The 22,596-nt window shown below is 35.2% G+C and overlaps 1 protein-coding gene across 4 annotated transcripts in view; it reads left to right on the top strand.

Moving 5' to 3' along the window:
* The window catches only part of LOC114330850 (beta-1,4-glucuronyltransferase 1), a 188,620-nt gene that overhangs the window by 71,008 nt on the left and 95,016 nt on the right, over nucleotides 1-22,596 (top strand). For all 4 annotated transcript variants that reach the window (XM_028280269.2, XM_028280271.2, XM_028280273.2 and 1 more), the window contains exons 2-3: nucleotides 805-1,019; nucleotides 16,853-17,099. In XM_028280269.2, the coding sequence (XP_028136070.1) occupies nucleotides 851-1,019; nucleotides 16,853-17,099 (416 nt within the window). In that variant the 5' untranslated portion in view covers nucleotides 805-850. The remainder of the gene's footprint in view (nucleotides 1-804; nucleotides 1,020-16,852; nucleotides 17,100-22,596) is intronic.

The following is a 22,596-nucleotide window of genomic DNA, read 5'->3' on the forward strand; positions in this document are numbered from 1 at the left end:
AAATCGGCACAATATCACTTGTTTTGTTTGACATTTTAGCTACGTGTATGCCAAATTTCATGTCAATCCAAGTGGTTTTGTAAAATTTATAGCAAAAACCGTGAGTAAACGTACTATAAACCGTTATTTTTGCAATCATTTATCAATTACAAAGTCCGAACCTGGTTTAAGCTATCACAACTAGTAACAATCTATTTATTGTATAAAATACTAGAAAAAGACTACAAACTTGCTGTAGATAGCGCATTATTTCGAGCTTTTTGGCGAATAAACAATTATTATTTTTATTTACAAAATAAGAACATGTTTTGAGTAATCGCGACTAGTCACATTCGATTCAGCGACCAAAAATACACCAGAGAAGACCTTAACACTATCAATTTCTTTACAGAGCTTCTAATAATACCTGAAAAATACCTAATTTTGCCATAATTTGTTAATAACAATTAAACGCATCATATTTGGGCTTCCAGACCACTTCTATTGGATCCAGCGATCCAAAATCCTATAATACCACCATCAAATCACGGCGAGCTAGATTTTCCCACGGGACCTCCTATGTTGCGACTAGACTATAAGTACCAAGACGTTATTTACTAAACGTACATACACTCTACACATTACTTCCCTGAGTTAGTGATAAGCTATAACTTGAATGCGACTGGCTGAATGATGAATCTCTATGCCATTAAAAAAGTGTTACTCAGAATAGCTGTTTATAAATAAACCCTAATTTATAAGAAAAAGTATTACAAATAATAATTAAACTTTTCCTAAACTATTTAATTCTTTGGTTTATTTTAGACTGATCGCCATTCCACTAAATGAGAAAACCATGCTATGAAGGACTATGATCTACCCAAAGTTCACTCCTTCCAGATGTTTATTATCAATTACTTTAACAAGTTTAGTAGTAGTGTTACTCTTTATCTCTTCTTCAAACGATAGTACAAGCGAAGTAATATCACCTGGGAGAATCTTTAACAATGAAATCAAACCAGGCAGAAACTACACACCAGGTAATGTATCTAATTATAACGTAACTAAATATTAGGTACGAGAATTTACTGATATGTAGGTAGCCTAGTTTCTTCTTCTGCTTCTTCTTCTTATACTAGGCCTCTTGGCCTGTTGTTAACCGATATTGAGCTTGTATTCGTAGCTGTGATGTTGACTGCCAGCTATCTGGCCACCTTTTTAAAGGGCCTTCCTATTTGTCTTTTGTCTGTTGGCTTCGAATCTCTAGCTATAAGGGCTATTCTCTCGCTCTCCATTTTTGTCATATGCTGATTCCACTCTCGTCTGCTCTGTCTTTCCCACCGTACTATGTTTTGTATGTTACAGAGATCTCTTATTCTGTCGTACGGTATTCTGTCTCTCAGTATTTTCCCAGTTATTGATCTTAACGTTCTCATTTCTGATGTTCTCAATATCCTCTTGGTCTCTGCTCTGTTAAATCTTGTTTCTATCGCGTACGTCGTGATTGGTCTTACATATAATTTATATATACATACGTATTTTCAATTCCAGCCTCATCTCTTTATTTCTCCAGATAACATCCCTCAGACATCCTGCCACGTAATTTGCTTTATTTGCTTGCTTTCGAACGCTCTCTTTAACATCTCCATGATGCGACTCCGAGATATTCGAGTCTCGAGATCCTTTAACACTTCTTCATGTTTCTTGTCCGTTGTGGACGTTGGCTATCATCATAGCAATTGTAATTATGTTTTCGGCGTTTCTGAATAACTCGATCGATGTTAGTCTAAACCATTGGCGTAAGTTTTGAAGACATGAGTGTCTTCTTCTTCCGGGTCCGCGCTTGCTTTCTATTTTGCCCTGCAGTATCAGTTGGAGTTTGTGATATTTATCATGTCTCATAATGGTATCATACCCAGGTATTCAAGTTTCCGTTTCTTAAGTGTGAAAGAGATTTCTTTTCGTTATCCCATTCGGCGCAGTACCTCTACGTTGGTGGTGTGAGTCGTCCAGGATATTTTGAGGATACGTCGATATACCCACATTTCGAATGTCTCCAGCTTTCTCATTAATGTTTGCGTCAGTGTCAATTCCTCTGCTCCATACAGCAAGACTGGAAATAAATAGCACTTTAGCAGCCGTATTTTTAATGGGAGAGATATGTCGGAATGGGTGAATATATTTTTCATGTTGTTAAATGTTGCTCTGGCCTTTTCAATTCTAGATCGTATTTCGGTTGTATGGTCGCATTTCCAGTTTACGACTGTTACAAGGTATATATACGAGTCAACGTGTTCAATTAATTGGTTTTTTAATTCAATAGTCTGGCAGGTTTATGAGTTTTGCTTGACACTACCAGATATTTTGTCTTACCTGTTGATATTTTCATGCTGTACTTTTTCGCCACTGTATTGAAAGTCTGTGCCATTCGTTGTAGGTTATCCTCGTTATCGGAGATTAAGATTGAGTCGTCAGCATAACAAAGGATTTTTATTCGTTTTTCTGCCATCTTACATCCTTTTCCAGTACTTTTAATGCTTTCTATGATTTTGTCCATTACTAAATTAAAAAGCAATGGGCTCAAGCTATCCCCTTGTCTGATTCCCGAGTTGATTTCTACTTCCGATGTTAGTTCATTCTCGACTTTTATTCTGGTTTTGTTTTTCGTATTAATGTCTTTAATTATCCTTTTCATCTCGTTGGGGGCTGATTTTTTTCCTTTAGCAATCTTAGCACATCTTCTAATCTTACACAATTGAAGGCTTTAGTCAGATCTATAAAGCACATAAATGCAGGTTTATTATATTCCAGCGCTTTCTCTAGTGCTAGTCTTGTTTATTTACGTGGAAAATGAAAATATAGCCTTATAATCAGCGGTAAAAAACTATAAAACCGTGGAATTTTGAGAATCAACACCGATTTTAATGAAAATTTGGGTTTAATCTCTCTTGACACTCTTCTTCAAAATCTATCCTATACCGAACTGCGCTTTTGCCTCGGTAAAAACAACCCCATCTAGGGGATGAAATTTTTTTTAATCAAAATAACTATGGAAATCGGTAGAGTTACCAATTCTGAGTAAATTTTGTTTTTTAAAATATTTTTGCAAAATTAACACTTTCCAAGTTATTTACGATTGAAACTGAAGCGTTTTTCATGTCTGCTCATATGGGGACAAGGAAAGAACTAACCATAAAAATACTGGGGGGTCTAAATGGGGCTAGTAGAAGGAACAGACATGCAAACCTTCATGCGAACGACAGCTCATTTGTTGTGCGGTGGCTGGGTCGTAGATTCGTTAAGGGGGTAGGAGGGTGTTAAGATGACTAAACTACCATAACCAAATACAAAAGGGTACTTACTCAGACTAGAGGATTTTTCTACTATTTAACAAAACGGACGCCGTTCGAAACAAATCCTCTGATTCACATACGGGTACTTACAGGATATTTTTCCTTACTTACGGGTACCAAATGGGGAGACATTCATCTTTGATTCCTCTTTGGGGTTATACTGGGCAACATCTTTTCTCAATACTGGCTTCTATGCCATATTCTTTTCTTCTGTACTAAAACTTACACAGTTGCATTAGACATTTGGTTAATAATTTTCTCCAAAGGGTTATACAAGAGAAATAAAATAGGTACACTTTCACAAACATTTAGTAAAACCTCAAACTTTAAATTTCCTTTAAACAAAAAAATCTGTATTTTTAAACATCTTTAAACAAAAAAAAAACAAGAAATGATTGACGTGACTGACTTTACTATGGGTAAAATCAATGGTAAAATATCTACAAATCTTTATGATTTTTAATACAAAACTTTTTTACAGTGTATCAAAACAAGATCAAAACAAATACTAAATTTGACAGATGTCGTGTCAAATGTCACTGTCATTTTATTTACATAATGTGCAATTTTATATTCAAACCAGACAATTTTAAACATCTATCATAGCAAAACAGGACTTTAAAATATTATATAATGGGATTTTTAGATATCAACCTAACAACAAAAGTTATTACAAGAAACTTTTCCATTTTGAAAGCGACTATTACATTTTTAAACTCTTTACCAATAAACTTTAGTATATTATCCTCTTGAAATTTAGCAAAATTAGGAAATGTATCATACCTTATTTCAATGTCACAGGGGGTACACAAAACAAAAACAAACGGGGTCATCGACCTGAGGCAGGGGAGGACACGGCTTCAATCTTAAATTTCAGGACAATGAAACTTGGCGAAGTTTGGGTCCTAGTCAGACATCAATGGGAACTTCTACGACAGGAACTGGACATCATAAAACAGGAACAGGACAAAAGACTTCTACACAATGCCGGCTTATAGAACTACGTCATTAACTCATAGGAGTAGTCGATTTTCCATATAAATCCATTATAATGGGTAAAAAATCTTCCTAGAGCACTCACTACAGATTCAGATCTACGTAGCTTCACAACACTGCCATTCGACACATTACCGGCTAAGGGGCACAAGGGGCTACGCCCTTTTTAAGCGAGTACCAGCGAGGAGCAGATGTTACTCTCTCAGATCTTAAAACTGGACTCCATTGCGCTTCGCTCTGAAGCCACAAACAGGAAAAGTACGACGAAAGTACCGAGCGATTTTGATCCTTAGGGATGCTTACTTGACAAAAACTCAGTTACTTTCAGTTGGACTGAACCATTTTTTCAAAGGGGGGTTAGCATTTTGGACGAGTTCAATCATTTTTTGAAGAGGAGTAGGGGTAAAAATCTCAACTTACGTAATATCTCTTAACTTTTGGAAATCTTCAAACAGGGACGGCTTTAAAATATTTTATGTGGGATATAACATTAACAAATTGGAAAAATAAATGTACTTTTTGGGAATTGGATATCAAATTAATGTTGGAGTTTTTTCAAACGCTACAAAGCCTCCGCGCAAAAGAGAAACCTGGATAAGATTATCCAGTTTTCGATAACAAACAGAAAAAAATCCAACATGGACATCTTAGGTGTGACAGGACAACAATATCAAAATATTTAGATAATGGCCAGTGGGGATTAAACAAAACAAAAAAGTCGTTAGGGATTGGGCTAGCGTGCCATCAATCGCCAGACTCTTTAAAGTCGAGTAGACTGAAATGTTTATTGACTCTACTAAGGACTGTAGGTGACAAGAGTTTCTGTGTCTTGGGAAAGAAACTAAACTTGTGCCCTGTGTGGACCTCGCTGACATCCACAGCAGTAACACAAGTGACATACCAGGGCAGACACAGCCTTATCACCCCGTTGCCTAACCGCGAGCGGTTCTCAAAAACTAAAAAAATATGACAGATATACATCTGCACAAACTCAGCTAACACCTAGCGAGTTTCACGGGACAATTCGGCAACGGTTCTGCAAAATGAGGATTTAGACAATCCAGTCTAAATACCTCAGTGAGACAAAATCTCACCAACAACTTACTTCAACAACTCATTCAAACAAGACAGGGCTAGACAAAGGGGTATATGACAACAACAAGGACTAAAATCAAGACAAGATTAACAAGGGGGGAGGGGGGATACGTGTGACAACAACAAAAGACCAAAAAGACTAGTATACTGGGTTCAAACGGGATATCGAACTTTTAAACAAGACTAAGGGAAATGAACGCAACACATGATATAGAGAACACTACATCATTACTTTTCAATCAACAGTCCAATCTAGGACATAAGAACCTTTCATGAAAGTTCACAAGACAACTCATTTTCAAATCACAAGCTGGGGAAATCCTTCACTTTTCAAATCAGGGGTTGGGACCTTACTTTTCAAAACTGGGGGTAGACTTACTTTTCAAAACTGGGGGTATTTCATTTCTCAAGACTGGGGGTGGACTTTATTTTTCAAAACGGGGGGGCTACTTTTTCAAAACAGGGGATGAAAGCAACACGCAAGGGGAAGACCAAAGGGACATGTAGAAAGTATGACAGTTCTGACGAACAACCGCCTCCATTTATCGATCGAAAGCAAGCTTCACCTGTACTCAACGCGGCCAGATCCTAACCTCACCAGCCTTGTCACAGCTTCTGCTCTTGGCCTACTTTCAATCAACAAACAGAAGAGAGGTCAACTAACTATTCGCAAAAAAAAATCAAACTCCAGCACGGACACGGGCTAACAGACAACACGGGCTAACAGACAACACGGGACAACGGGCTCTAAAATTTCCAGACAAAACAGGGATAGACAAACAAACAGGCAACAACATACTCAATGACTTTTAGATATACTCAGGGGCTTACAAACACAAACAATATTGAAACTTGGTTCCTATATGAGCTTACACGGGATAAGACATTTCTTGCTCCGACTACTAATGAAAGTGTTCACAGATAGCTGAACAACACTTCCTTCATCACGAGTATTACACTTGTGACATGTCAGATACAAAAGACATACTTCATTCACAGGGGGACTTCTACTACTTCACTTCACGGGCTCTTTTCGACTAACCTCTGGCATCCTTTTGACACCTACAAAGAAAGATTAGTCAAAAAAAAAACAAGGGGCAACACAGACAAGGGGGGCCTCTTCACGGGCTAAACTCTACACTTCATCAAAACAGTTATTTCCAAACAGTGTCGACAGAGAACGCTATCTTCGAACAGCGACAGCTTTTCTCCTGGCTGCTTGAAAAAAACAAGGGGCTCTACTTCTTCTTGAATAAGTGGGGGGCCTCTCCACGGTTTCCCTCTTCACTTCTTCATGGGGTTACTTCTACAAGGGGTGACTTCTCAAGGGGATGACTTCTCCAACTAACCTATGGCATGACATACACCAACAGAGATAGGCTTCGCTGGAAAAACAAGGGACTACTCTCACAGACAATACGGGACTAAGCTCATACACGGACCATACCAACAACATTACACATCTACTCAAACGACCAAATCAATAAATCACAAAAAACGATTATTCTGTAAAAAACTGTTGTTCTATAGGAATACATGCAAAAAATACAACATACTGTTATACTTCATAAGTGGATTCAATATTCAAAATATTTAACGTTACTTTTTACCAAAATTTTCAAAAAAAATTTTACGTTACTTTTTATTCAACTGTTTGTCTATATATTTCATCAATATTTTCAAAAAATTCAAATCAATGCTTTCATCATGGGTACAATATCGATACAATACAGTTAGTACGCTACAATAACATACAATTCTGTTCTACGATACATACAATACCAGTATACATATGGGGTTACAAGTTAAATACACTATGATGTATGAAATGGTACATGCTTATACAATCAACAGCATGACCAAATCAACACCACAACAAAATGTGTACATACTTACACCTCTTTGGAAAAATTATTAACATTCTGCAACAAAAACTACAAAAATAGGCTCTTTCATGGGGACTAACAGACTGAAACAGTTTCGGGGGCACTAAAAGACATGAAACAGTTTCTGGGGGCAAGACAAGAGGAATCTGGGCTAAACTACTTGGGAAGACTGGGGTGATATTTACTCGGGTCAAACTTCAGGGTGTACGTTAAAAATGTAACACTAAGTGGGGGGGTGGCTAAAGACATTGGGGACTAGTAGATAGGCTAACTACTAGTTGAACATGTCTACAAGCTAGACTTGTAACAATGGGCATACACAAAATATGACAAAAGTCGAGCTTCCATGTTGTCGGAAACACTTGCACCACAAACTGAGATCGGGCTGCCCAAGGGTACAGGCTCTACCCCAACAGTTGTAGTACAAATGAGACCGAAAGGAGGCCAAATGGACATGGTAGTGGGAACATGCAAATGGGGTCTAAGGGAGGCAAAAAAATACGGGCTCGACACGTTGGGTGCCAGTTGAAGCATTCAACTGGACAAGACAACAACTGGATACTGAAGGAGGCAAAAAAATGAGTCGAGCCCCACGTTGGGCGCCATTTGAAGCGTTTTTCATGTCTGCTCATATGGGGACAAGGAAAGAACTAACCATAAAAATACTGGTGGTCTAAATGGGGCTAGTAGAAGGAACAGACACGCAAACCTTCATGCGAACGACAGCTCATTTGTTGTGCGGTGGCTGGGTCGTAGATTCGTTAAGGGGGGTAGGAGGGTGTTAAGATGACTAAACTACCATAACCAAATACAAAAGGGTAGTTACTCAGACTAGAGGATTTTTCTACTATTTAACAAAAAGGACGCCGTTCGAAACAAATCCTCTGATTCACATATGGGTACTTACAGGACATTTTTCCTTACTTACGGGTACCAAATGGGGAGACATTCATCTTTGATTCCTCTTTGGGGTTATACTGGGCAACATCTTTTCTCAATACTGGCTTCTATGCCATATTCTTTTCTTCTGTACTAAAACTTACACAGTTGCATTAGACATTTGGTTAATAATTTTCTCCAAAGGGTTATACAAGAGAAATAAAATAGGTACACTTTCACAAACATTTATTTAAAACCTCAAACTTTAAATTTCCTTTAAACAAAAAAATCTGTATTTTTAAACATCTTTAAACAAAAAAAAACAAGAAATGATTGACGTGACTGACTTTACTATGGGTAAAATCAATGGTAAAATATCTACAAATCTTTATGATTTTTAATACAAAACTTTTTTACAGTGTATCAAAACAAGATCAAATCAAATACTAAATTTGACAGATGTCGTGTCAAATGTCACTGTCATTTTATTTACATGATGTGCAATTTTATATTCAAACAAGACAATTTTAAACATCTATCATAGCAAAACAGGACTTTAAAATATTATATAACGGGATTTTTAGATATCAAACTAACAACAAAAGTTATTACAAGAAACTTTTCCATTTTGAAAGCGACTATTACATTTTTAAACTCTTTACCAATAAACTTTAGTATATTATCCTCTTGAAATTTAGCAAAATTAGCAAATGTATCATACCTTATTTCAATGTCACAGGGGGTACACAAAACAAAAACAAACGGGGTCATCGACCTGAGGCAGGGGAGGACATGGCTTCAATCTTAAATTTCAGGACAATGGAACTTGGCGAAGTTTGGGGCCTAGTCAGACATCAATGGGAACTTCTACGACAGGAACTGGACATCATAAAACAGGAACAGGACAAAAGACTTCTACACAATGCCGGCTTATAGAACTACGTCATTAACTCATAGGAGTAGTCGATTTTCCATATAAATCCATTTTAATGGGTAAAAAATCTTCCTAGAGCACTCACTACAGATTCAGATCTACGTAGCTTCACAACACGGCCATTCTACACATTACCGGCTAAGGGGCACAAGGGGCTACGCCCTTTTTAAGCGAGTACCAGCGAGGAGCAGATGTTACTCTCTCAGATCTTAAAACTGGACTCCATTGCGCTTCGCTCTGAAGCCACAAACAGGAAAAGTACGACGAAGGTACTGAGCGATTTTGATCCTTAGGGATGCTTACTTGACAAAAACTCAGTTACTTTCAGTTGGACTGAACCATTTTTTCAAAGGGGGGTTAGCATTTTGGACGAGTTCAATCATTTTTTGAAGGGGAGTAGGGGTAAAAATCTCAACTTACGTAATATCTCTTAACTTTTGGAAATCTTCAAACAGGGACGGCTTTAAAATATTTTATGTGGTATATAACATTAACAAATTGGAAAAATAGATGTACTTTTTGGGAATTGGATATCAAATTAATGTTGGAGTTTTTTCAAACGCTACAAAACTATGCATTTTCCATTGAAAAAACTCACGATTTATAACCGTTTTTCATGAGTAACTTAAAAAAATTTAATTTTATAGAAAAAAATCATTAAAAACAAAATTGTGGCTAATAAAAAAAAAGAAAGAAATTCGCGTCATAAAGACCTAGGTTAACCCAATAAAAACTGAGATAATGCTCTTTAGAGGAAGGTTATTTTCGAAGAACCTCGAAATGGAGAAACTTCAATCTTAAATAACTCCAATCAGGTGCAATTTTTTAGGAAAACTTACGAGACATCTTTTAAAGCTCATTAGAGAGTCTTTCAAATGAACCCTGAAAAAAGTTTTTGCATAAGAAATGACTGAGTTATGACGAATATAAAGTCGCTTTCTGCTTTTTTCTTTTTGAAATGTAAAAATTAAACCCTCGTCGTTACAATCCTAACAGAAATGAATAGCTTCCCATTTGAAATTAACTTTATTTAGGTATAGTTGATACGACCCATAAGATTCGACCGGTTTGGAGTGATAAGTTTAGAAAGAAGAGTTGATTAAATCGAAAATGATATTATTACCATTAAAAAAAAGTTTATTTTTCTTAAATAAACCTAAAAGTATTGATGATACAAAAACAAAAATAGTCAAAATTTTCAGTAAAAAAAATTCTACAATTAATATTTGAAAGATTTTTTCATATTATGAATACTTTTAGATTTATTTAAAAAAAATGCGCTTTTTTTTAATTTAAAAAATGTCATTTTCGATTTAATCAACTTTTTTTTTAAACTAAGTATTCCAAACCGGTCAAATCATATGGATCGCATCAATTATACATAAATAAAGTTAATTTCAAGTGAGAAAATATTCATTTTTGTTAGGATTGTAACGATAAGGGTTTAATTTTTACATTTCAAAAAGAAAAAAGCAGAGAGCGACTTTATTTTCGTCATAAATTAGTCAGTAGTTCTTATGCAAAAAACTTTTATAAGAGCTTATTTGAAAGGTATTTTAATGAACCTTAAAATATTGTAAGTTTTCCCAAAAAATTACACCCCATTCGAGTTATTTGAGATTAAATGTTCACCATTTCGATCTTCTTCGAAAATTACCATCATTTAAAGAGCAATAACTCAGTCGGTATTGGGTTTAGATATGTCTTTCAGACGCAAATCTCTTTGTTTTTTTATTAGCTACGATATCATTTTTAATAATTTTTGCTATAAAATAATTTTTTTTTAAGTTATTGATGAAAAACGGTTATAAAACGTGAGTTTTTTCAATGAAAAATGCATAGTTTCAATCACAAAAAACTTGGAAAGTGTCAATTTTGTAAAAAAAAATTATTAAACAAAATTTACTCAACATTGTCCACTCTATCGATTTCCATTGTTATTTTGATTAAAAAATTTTCATTCACTAGATGGGGTTGTTTTCACCCCCAGGGCAAAAGCGCATTTCGGCATAGTGTAGATTTTGACAAAGGTTATAATTACTACCAAAATCCAAATTTTCAAGGAAATCAACCCTAGTTCTCAAAATTTCACGGGAAAATGGCTGTTTATTATGCGTTATGATCAGATTTAAGCCACAGGGCACTCCCTGCTCCTAAGAGGATAATTCAAAAAGGATTGACCTCTTTACTAAAATAATAAATATGTTGAATACTGTCGGCTCCATTATAAACCTACTAAATTTTCCGAAATCAAGTGCTTCAAAGTTAACATAGGGATAACTGACAAGTCGAAATAAAAATATAGAGTTTTAATCGTCAACAACAATTATTCTATACATTTTGAATTTAGAAGGTGGTTGCAGAGTGTGAGGATACAATTTTAAAGTTACATGTTAGTACAAAATTAGAGTGACATGTTAGTACAAAACTTACTTTCAAGTAGTAAAATCGCACTATCTTAGGACAATAGAGCGATACTTATATCCTCTTATTATAGTAGGGGAGGAAAGTATGTTAAATTTGCAATTACTCGAGCGCTTTTGGGACCTATCGGTTTTTGAAGAGTAGGTCTTAAAACCAAAAATGTTAAGTCAAATTTTCCGTTTAAGTGGGGACTTTCCATTTTTTATTATAATTTTCCATTTCTAACAATCGTTTTTTTCGATTATGGCGCCATCTATCCATAATTCGAAAAAATGTCTCGAATAAAAGTGACTTATTATTATTTCGTAAGGAATCCAAATCTGCAATAAAAAATGGGGGCTCCTATTTAAGATTTTAAAGTAACCTCCTACCCCCCCTCCGTAGTGGGTCGTGTTTGGTGTCATTCGATAGTTTTTTCAAAAATATTGAATACGTGTATGTTGCAGTTTTTCGATCTGATGTTCATTTCGCGAAATATTGCGGGGTTCCTATTTAAAATTTTAAATTTACCCCGCCCCCTCCCGTGGAGGGTCGTGATTGGTATCATTCGATAGAGTTTTGATAAATATTGAACAATTATATTTTAGATAAAGGCAGTTTTTGTTTTTATTTGACTCAGAGTTGGACTATCATCTCCATATAGCTATTTCAGCATCTGTGTAACCTCAGTGAAGCTATGTAGTCACAACTCTGAAACAAATATCAACAATCCTGCCTATTTAAGGGAAAACATCGCGATGCAATGTTTCCACCTTTTGAGACGCAAAACAGCGGCATCTCTCGTAATACGAGGAAGACGAAAAGCCCTAGATACAAAGTTTGCTACTTTTATACGATTATAATAATTGAAATAAAAATAATAAGCAATATTTTAAATCCAAGACTTTTCGTTAAGAAACTGCTTTCTGGCTGCATCCTGTATCTCCGGCTTTTACAATATAGAAGCACAAGAGACAACAAATATATGGCATATTTTAGTTTTTCGATCTGACGTTTATTTCTCAAAATATTCACTTTTATTTTGTGAAACTTTAACCTTATCTTAATCTGACGATTTCGAGTTTTTTTAAGGATAGATTTTTTTCGAGCCCGCCTAAACGAACTCCCCTGTATTCAGATCCAATATATTATGTTGGGGGTACAATTACAGGGTACAAGGTTTCTCCCCATGTGATAATCTGATGCGCTCGAGTAACTGCAAAAATCCTCACTTGGGTTCCCCTACCATTATATGACCGAAGTGTTGGACCTTTCTCATTTTGATGATGTTGATCAACTCTCGTTTTTTTTTGCAAGGTCTTCAGCACACTTTCGTTAGATATGTGTGCTATGTGCTATTCACGGGATATGACGGTAACATGACAATTCAATGTGTGTGTACAATGTGTACTTCCAATGTACGTTCTATTCTGGTCGAAATTTCCTCGTTGTTTTCAACCCTGCAATCAATCCGGCTACCCAGATATCTAAAGTGTTTCACACTTTCAGAATTTTGTTATCTAATTTTAGTAAGTACAGAGTCTTTGATATTAATTTTTCCACTATCCATTTTGTTTTATTTGAGTTGATTGTTAAGCCCTTATAACTTTATTCGTTGTTTACAGCGTTCAGCATAGTTTGAAGTTCTTCTAGACTCTCTGCCATTATGGCGGTATCATCTGCGTATCTCATATTGTTAATAATTGATCTGATGCTATTCCATAGTTTCTTTATTATTTACTTTAACCCCATTTAGCTCGTTTTAACCGGTGTGATTATATAGGGTGCCCCAAAAGTAGTGGGTCGGTCGAATATTTCGCGAAATGAACATTGGATTGAAAGACTGAGAAAAACGTGTTCGATATTTTTCCAAAATCTATCTAACGACATCAGCCATGACCCCACTACACTCCTTGGAGGTGGGGTGGGAAGTAACGTTAAAATCTTAAATAGGACACACATTTTTTACTGCAGATTTGGATTATTGACGTAACAATAAGCAAATTTTATTTGAGACATTTTCGAATTGTAGATAGATGGCGCTATAATAGGAAAAAACGATTTGTCGTGATACCCTAGGAAACGGTTTAATATCTGGAAAAATATAGTTCCAACTGAAAAACCAAAAACGCGTTTTTAATATTTATCAGAAGCCTATCGAATGACACATAACACTACCCACTTCCAAATGGAGGACCCCATTTTTACTGTAGATTTTTATTCCTTATGAAAAAGTAAGTAGGTAACATTTATTTAAGAAAATTTTTTTATTGGTAAATGGCGGTATAATCGACAAAAAAAAATAGTTTTCGTGATTTTAAATCGTATTTTTCCCATTATAGCGCCATTTATCATTAATTTAAAAAAAGGTCTCGAATAAATGTTACTTATTTTTCCAAGAGGAATCAAAATCTGTAATAAAAAATGGGGGTCCCTATTTAAGACTTAAAAGTTACTCCCGTCCCACCCCAAGGGATGAAAGTGAAGTTTAGTCATTCGCTAGGTTTGCTCAAAAAATTTAAGATTTTAGAGTTACGCCCACCCAACTTACAGGGGGTGAAGTTAGGGTCGTGTCTGGTATCATTCGATAGATTTTAAAAAATATGAAACAAAAAATATTATTCAGATTTTCGATCCCATGTTCATTTCGCAAACTATTCGACCGTCTCGCTACTTTTGGTACACAATGTATATTAGGGTGGGTCGGTTCTCTAGTTTTTTATGCCTGTAGTGAAGAAAGTTGCCAAATGGTCTAGAATGAATAGTGATATTTTTATTTTTTTTATTTTAATATGTAGCCCCCGCCCGGCCCCTAAAAAAATTTAAAATTAAATTCTTAAATCAATGAAACCTGATGCTTCAAACGACTAAAAGTAGCTTCAAATGCACTTAAAAAAATAATTATTTAATTTACACAACCTTAAACCTCACCGCCAGGTAAATTTGTCCAGGTCCAGAAGGACCCCTAATACCCCTAAGCACTCTACGCCTACACCGCCTACCTTTGACTGCAATAGACCGAACTGGATTATCGAGTAGAAAAGTAGAAATGATCGCTAGTGCAGTTCTTGAAGATATAGGATTGATATCCAAAAATGACAAGTCTATGTAATAGAAAAGTCTACATTAGATCGACAAACAAAAAGGCAACGACTTGATTTACAAAAAAAAAAACATAAAGGATGATGCCAGTCTGCAAGTTCTCTATTTTGATGGTTGCAAAAATCAAACCCTTCACATTCACGAACAGCGAGAATCGTCATCTAGAAAAACCACTGTCGAAGAACATACAGTGTTATTGAAAAAACCTGCTAGCGACTATATAGGGCACGTAACACCTCAAAATGGTACTGCAAAGACCACAGCATCAACGATTTTTAACTATTTAACAGAAAATCAGGTGTCAATTAGCGAGTTGACTTCTGTTGGCTGCGGTGGTGCTGTCATTAACACTGGGCCCCACGGTGGTGTAATAAATTTTATGGAATTGCGAGTAAGTCATAAATGACCCTTGCAAATGGAAAGTATGTCAACTACATACAAACGAATTGTCACTGCGACATTTGGTTAGATATCTGGATGGAAATACCACAGGACCTCTATCATTCTCGTGTTCTATCGGCAAACTTATTGAAATTTATGAGCGATTACCTGTTGTGTGCTACGAAAAATTCAAAGTTAAGTTGCCTAAGGTAAATTTAAAAGAAATAAGCAGCAATCAAAAATATTTATACCAGATGTGCACTGCCATATCTTCCGAAAACTATTCAAATAATTTAGCGAATAACCCTCCTGGCAAATTATCTCATGGAAGAGGGCTAACTACGGCGAATCGTATCTTAAGGGCTTATATTGCAGTAAAGAATCCGCCGTCTAGTTTAAAATGTTTAAAACAGTATATTCTGCGAGTATATGCTAAGGTTTAATTTTTAATAAAAACTGTACCAGTGTGTACATTTGGAACTCTTCACCTTTGGAAGCTAATTGAATATTCCAGATGTTTAAGTGACGACGATCTAAAAGCTGTAGTTGACACTGTGATCCAACGAAATGGCTTTTATGGCCATCCTGAAAATATTTTACTAACGATGATCTTTGACTCACGTAGTCATATAAGAAAAGTAGGATACAAAAGGATATTAAAGTGCAGATCCAAAGCGAAATAAAATCTTAAAATTTGAATAACACTGCGATAAAATTGGAAATTCCCAAGTACAATAATTTTGAAGCGGAATCCTAGATTCATTGAATAAATTGGAAAAAGTGCAGATAATTTGAGCCGCTAATGACGAAAAATCTGGCTGATGAAGACACTCAAGAATTTATTCAAACTGGTAGTTATCCAGAAGGAGATTTATGGAAGTTATCCTGCCATCCACAGGCTGGTCAAAGAGGTGTCAAATTAGTGATGGAAGCATCTTTGGCCGTATGTGGGCTTACTAATAGGGATGGTTGGATACGTATAACTATAGCATCTAGAAGCAACATGCCAAAGTTTAATAGCAAAACAGACTATGAGGTAGGAAATTAAAAATTGCTTATATGGTTGGGTGGATGGGTGGGCAGGGATGGAGCTCGATAGCAGCTACCTCCCCGTGGTGAGTTCTAGGTTAATTTGTATATTTTAAACCACAAAATAAGCGAAGAGCTGCTCCAAAGTGGAAAAGTACTTGATTGTTTTTAGCCAAAGCTTGTCACGTACGGGGAGCTATAGTATAATGTACATATATTATAGTATATCATATCGCTGACTATAGTAATGAGTGAGCCTGCACACACGGAAGCATTAGTTCCATGTATGCAGCCTCACTCATTATTATGAGAGCGATATGACATAATATACTATTATATTGTAGTGTAGCTCCCCGTGCGTAACAAGAAGCTTTAAGGGCTGGCGGGGGCCTAAATATATCTAAAAATTAAAAATATTTTTTTTAGGTAATAAAAGAACCATATTGCATTATTTCATAATACAGGGAAATTAATTTGTTGATTTAATTTTTTTTGTTTTTTGAGGGGGCTGGCGGAGGGCTCAAATAGTGACGAAAAATATTTAAAAAATGTGTACAAGATAATTTTACCAATAGCAACTTTTTCAACTACAGGCGTCTTGAAATAAAAAAAAAAGTATAAAAACGACCCACCCTAATGTATATACAATGTTTTATTTTCTTCTCTTTTCCAATATTTTGATATTACTACTCTTAGCTTCTTAAGTTGTAGTGTCAGTTTTATAAGTCTGAAAAAATAATTGTATGTTTCTTAGCTGTATGTATACTTTAAATAACTATATATGTTTACCACTACTAAACTTATATCTTTAATAGGAGACTTTGTCAACTATCTTTATCCAGAGCCATCTAACGAAAGTTACTGCACCTTCAATTACAACGTCCCCAAGGATTTTAATTATGGAAATGCCGACGTAGACTTTGGACCGGAATTGGGAAAAGAAACTTCCTACAGAATTGTCTACAATGTACTTATGGCTCAGATGGCGGACGGAATTCCAGAGGTGACTTACGCTACTCACGTATCCGCTGATTTTATGTATTTTTTGCCAGAACTAGTTAGGTGAGGTATTTACACATTCTTTATATGTTATTACATGGATATTATAAATTATTATTATGAATTATTATGAATAATTTCATGCATGGGAAAAGATAGCGCGGAGAACTATACAAACACTCTATGCCAGAGGTTCCCAACCAGTGTGCCCTGAAGTCCCTGTAAGTGTGCCGCGAAATTTTAGCGTATTTTTATTACACTGAACTCTCCCTTAAACGGACAGTAGTCGTTCCTCATGAAGTGTCCGTTTAAAGGAGGTGTCCGTTGAAGAGAAAAAATATGTCAACTTAAATTTTTTTAAAATAAGTGCATGTATGTATATATATATAAAAAGAGATACTAGTTTTTAATATTACATTACACAAGTTGTGGATAACCACGCAGCATTGCCTATGAACATTGATTATTGAACTTTTCGATTTTATCTCTGCACTCTTCTATCAAAATATCATATTGGTACAAAATAGAATTGCGATCCTATCTTTAGAAGCCTTGCCTCCAATGCACCTTTCTCCTTTCAGGGTATAAGTTTTCTTGGGTAATGCTCTAAACTCTAAAAAATAATCCCGTCTCATTTGCGTTAATAATGTCTTGCGGAGAGTACGTACCTACCTATACTTATTGTCATTAAAATGGGCAGTTTTTCCTTCCAGTTAAAAACTACTAATAAATCTACAGCAGGTGCTTCGCCACATACAGATTTGAAGGAAATATTGTGCCGCTTATAAAATTTCTCGAGCCGTCCACCAGAAGCTTTCATATCAACGCTTAGTTCCCTTGCAACTTTTAATGCCTTTCTTTGAATAATTTTACCAGAAACAGAAATATTTTTAGACCGCACTTCACAAAACCAATCGAAAACCATTATTTATAGGTCTAATGCAGTACCATCGGTTTTCAAAAATTTTCTTTTTGCTTCCAGGTTTCCGTTCTCAGAAAACTGATTGATTAAATCACTTTTATGTTTCAAAATTTCACTGGCTTCAGGTTTTCCAATTCCAACTTTTTCAGCTAACTGTCTAACACTTAACTTATGCTTCTCTCCATAATGAATCACATCGACTTTTTCTTTCAAACTTAAAAAAATGTAATAGACACAAAATTTATTATGAAATTTAATCCGAAAATAATGTTTTTAAGAAAACACTCATAAAAATAGAAGGACATTTATTAGATATGCTTAATCAGACATTCCGGTTAAAATTCTTAAATCGTGGTTCCAGTCAAAACACAATTAACAATTTCCTGGTGTCGCATTTCTTTCGACCAACAAAAACATTAAATTTTTATTACTTATGTAGTGTTGATAACGTGAACAGTATCTATCAAATATCAGGTCGTGGACATCTGTATTGATTTGAAATAATAAATGTATTACATATGTTACAGTTCAAGTTGATTCTCAGTTAGAGTTGACTCCAACTAGTTAAAGTCAACTCCAACTGAAACGAGCAGTAAAAGTTGATTTTAAAAATTTAAATAAACTTTTACTAGTTGGAGTTGACTCTTACTGGATCGATTCAGTAAATGTTGATTATACGAGAATCTCAAGTGCATTTTTGATGAGTGTGCGTTTCTTTGTTTTGACCGTTTCAACTACTTATTAGTATAGTCTGCAACGTCGCCCCCGTTAGGTAAACTATTCTGATTCGATTTTTTGCACAAACTTACTCAAAGAAATATGTACATCCGTATAATAATCCTTATAACAAATACACAGGGTGTCACGCGGTACCGTGGTCGAAAAATTGTTTAACCAATTTTTGTTAACCAAATTCACAAAAACAATTTTTACCTACTCTATCTCATATTATGTAAAGCAGCGGTTCTCAATATGTGGTACATGTACCACTGGTGGTACATATAATTATTTGCGGTGGTACACAAAACACACAAAAACTTAAAATAGTAGTACATAGTAAATCTTGATTATACAATCTAAAAATATAGAAATACAATAAAATAAACTTTAGATGGTACATGACTCATAAAGATTGAGAACCGCTGATGTAAAGGTTTTATTGTGTAAAAATTGTAAATATAGATAGCAGTACATGAAGGGTTTAAAGTGTGTTTGAAGTAACACTGTATTTTAAATGGGTTTTACTTTTTCGCACTGTTTTTTAGCACACTGTCATATAATTAAACATCCTTAACTTTCGCCTTCGGGAGGAAATCAGACACGCCCTTGCAACGACAACTGAAATGCTCACAAAACAGCGACCACGGAAGCAAAGATGAATGACAGAGGAAATATTGGATTTAATGGATGAAAGAAGAAAATGAATATTACCATTCTTGGATTATAAGCTTTCATTTGACACATCATTTGTCATATCGGAAAAGAAATGAAAGGCAGAATTTACAAATCAGTCATCAGACCAATAATGACATACGCGGCAGAAACACAACCCGACACAGAGAGGAGAAAAAGATTGCTCGAAACAGCCGAGATGAAAACCCTTCGAAAAATCGATAGTAAGACTCTATGGGACAGAGCTAGAAGTACAGATATACGACGGAGATGCAAGGTGGATAACATTAATAACTGGGTAAGAGACAGAAGAATAGAATAGAATGTAGTCAGGACAGCGAGAGACGGTTCCCCAATAGGAGGACGTTCAGTGGGAAGATCACGAAAACGATGGAACGACAACTTACTAGAGGCACATTGAAAAAACAGACAAAGTAATGTCTATACAAAACGAAGAAGAAGAAGAAGATTTGTCATTCTACCTGTTATAATGACGGAGGAGTTATATTCGCGGACGGACGGATAGACAGCCTAGGTTAAATTTGTCACCTTTAGTACCATCCTTGGATATTAATCTTTCCTTTGACACCTCATTTGTCATTCTACCTGTTATAATTAACGAGGAGTTATACTCGCTGTCGGACAGATGGTACTAGGCAGTACCGTGGTCGAAAAATTGTTTAATAGTTATTTATGTACCAAGTCAGTAAAGTGGCTCTTTATCGAACGAGTCTGATATTACGAGCAGAGGAAGCGAAGCGAGCAACAGACGCGTTCGATAGAGTATTGAGGTGGTGCGTACAAAATTGTATCGTCAATCATAAAAAACATTAACACTTACTTACAACTTTGAGGAAATTTTTTTAATTTGAGACGAAATAAAAAATTAGTATGACAGTAATGACAGATGCCTTTTGCACGATGGCCGGTTTTGATGTTTAATCGATAGTTATCAATATTTTATACCTACCTAATTAATAAATCTGTAAAGTTTTGATTTATTTTGTATGAATATAATTGCGAAACACTACAGAATTTTACTTTTTGACATAAATTTTATTAATAATAAGATAAATTTTGAACAATATTTTTAATAATTAAAGTAAATAAATTTTAATTTCACTCAAATAAATAATCGATTGCTGCCATTGACCACTTACATTCAATCTCGGTTAATTTGATTAATAATCGCGGCAGGTAAAGTAACATTCTTCTTTCAATACAACAAAGTGATACTTTATAAAGAATGATAAACAGTGTTTAAACAATGTTTATATAAACAATGTTTATAAACAGTGATAAACAATGATTTTAAACAAGTTCGCAAAAATAATTTTTTCACTTCGTACAAATTTTTTTTAGATCCTTTGGGCCTTTTTTTCTCTAAAATTGACTGTTGTCGAGTTATTAGCGACTTAAAATTTGAAAATCGCCAAAATAACCATTTTCAATGTTTAATAACTCGGTTAAAGATAATTATTGTGAAAGTCGAGCGAGCGGCCGTGGAGTAACGGCATAATCGCTGGCCTCATACGCCATTGCACGTGGGTTCGAGCCCTGCCAAAGACAAACCATTTTCATTTCCAATAATGACACGAGCCGTCTCACCGTGAGAGCACGTTAAGCCGTAGGTCCCCCTGGGCTAGTGTACATCGCCACTAGTTACTTGAAACAGGGTTAAAGGTGTAATTGGCGCCGGAACTGTCCGAAAGGCAAAAATGCCATACGATATTATATATTATGAAAGTCAGAAACTAAAAAAAAATCAAAGATTAAAGCTACCTCTATAAGATCCTGAAGAAATTTTTGTCATTATTTCATTAATAAGATATTATTTTTAATTATCAACAATGAGCGCTAACCGTGTATTGAGGCGGCCGTCAATGTGAGTGCGAGTGAGATTCACCATTGGACGGCTAGAATGGTGCATCTCTTTAGCACTCACCATTGACGGCCGCCTAATACGCACTTAGCGCTCATTGTTAATAATTAAATATAAAGCTTAGTAATAAAATAGTGACAAAAATTTCTGCTGGATCTTGTAGAGGGGGCTATAAACTTGGTCACTTTCTGACCTTCATAATAATGGATTTTAACCGAGTTATTAAGCCTTGAAAATGGCTATTTTCGCATTTTTCAAATTTTAAATCGCGTATAACTCGACAACAATCAATTTTAGAGAAAAATCACAAAATACCTTTTTTCTACGAGCGTGCAAAAATGTCTACTTTCGCGAACGCGTTTTAGTTTAGAAAGTTTTACTTTTCCGCACGCGTGTTACTTTTCCGCACGCGTTTTACTTTTCCGCACGCGTTTTACTTTTCCTCACGCGTGTTAATTTAGATATGTTAATATGGCTTTAAGTAATTATAATACATACAATAAACTAATATTTAGATATTATTTACTAATTTATTTCAAATATATCTTATTGTGTTCATGTTTTAATGAAATTAACGCGAGAATTCGATGAAATAAAATAATTTTGACATAGTATTCGAAAGTCAAATCAGTAGACAATAAGAGTTGTTTTGAATCGTCGTCATGGAAACCAAGATCGTCGTCATGCTAACCAATTATGCTGAAAGTTTGGTTTTGACAACCTTGTCAAAGAATTAATTTGTGTATGTATTTTTATATTAATTAAATTAATTGATTAAGATTTGGTCATTTTTTAAAGACTCGTAGAAAAAATATTTTTCCTAACGCTTGCAGAAAGTCTCTTTTCCGCACTCGACTGCTTGCCGAACTCCGCGTCGTTCGGCAAACTGCAGTCGCGTGCGGAAAAATATGACTTTCTGCACTTGTTAGGAAAATTATTTTGTGAAGTGAAAAAATTATTTTTGTGAATTTGTCTAAAAAAATTGTTTAAACAATTTATCGATCAAGGTACTGCCTGGTACCCAGTAGATTTGTTATAAGGACCTCTTTTTGAGTAAGTTTGTGCAAAAAATTCGAATCGGAGTAATTTACCTAACGGGGGCGACGATACAGCCTAGACTAATTTGAACATATTCAGTAACATTTAATTTCTAGAATCGGCTGTTTGTGTGAATCAGAATCAACTTTTACTAAATGGCATTGGGAAGAGTATACTTTTCCTAGTTGGAGTCTACTTTTACTAGTAAATGTTGAATATAAATCTTCATTTTATATTTATAATCAACTTTTACTGAAACCAGCCGTTAGAGTTGACTCCAACTAGTTGGAGTCAACTCCAACTGGATAATCAACTTGAACTGTAAC

Source organism: Diabrotica virgifera, chromosome 5 (genome assembly GCF_917563875.1).
Source record: "Diabrotica virgifera virgifera chromosome 5, PGI_DIABVI_V3a".
Taxonomy (NCBI): domain Eukaryota; kingdom Metazoa; phylum Arthropoda; class Insecta; order Coleoptera; family Chrysomelidae; genus Diabrotica; species Diabrotica virgifera.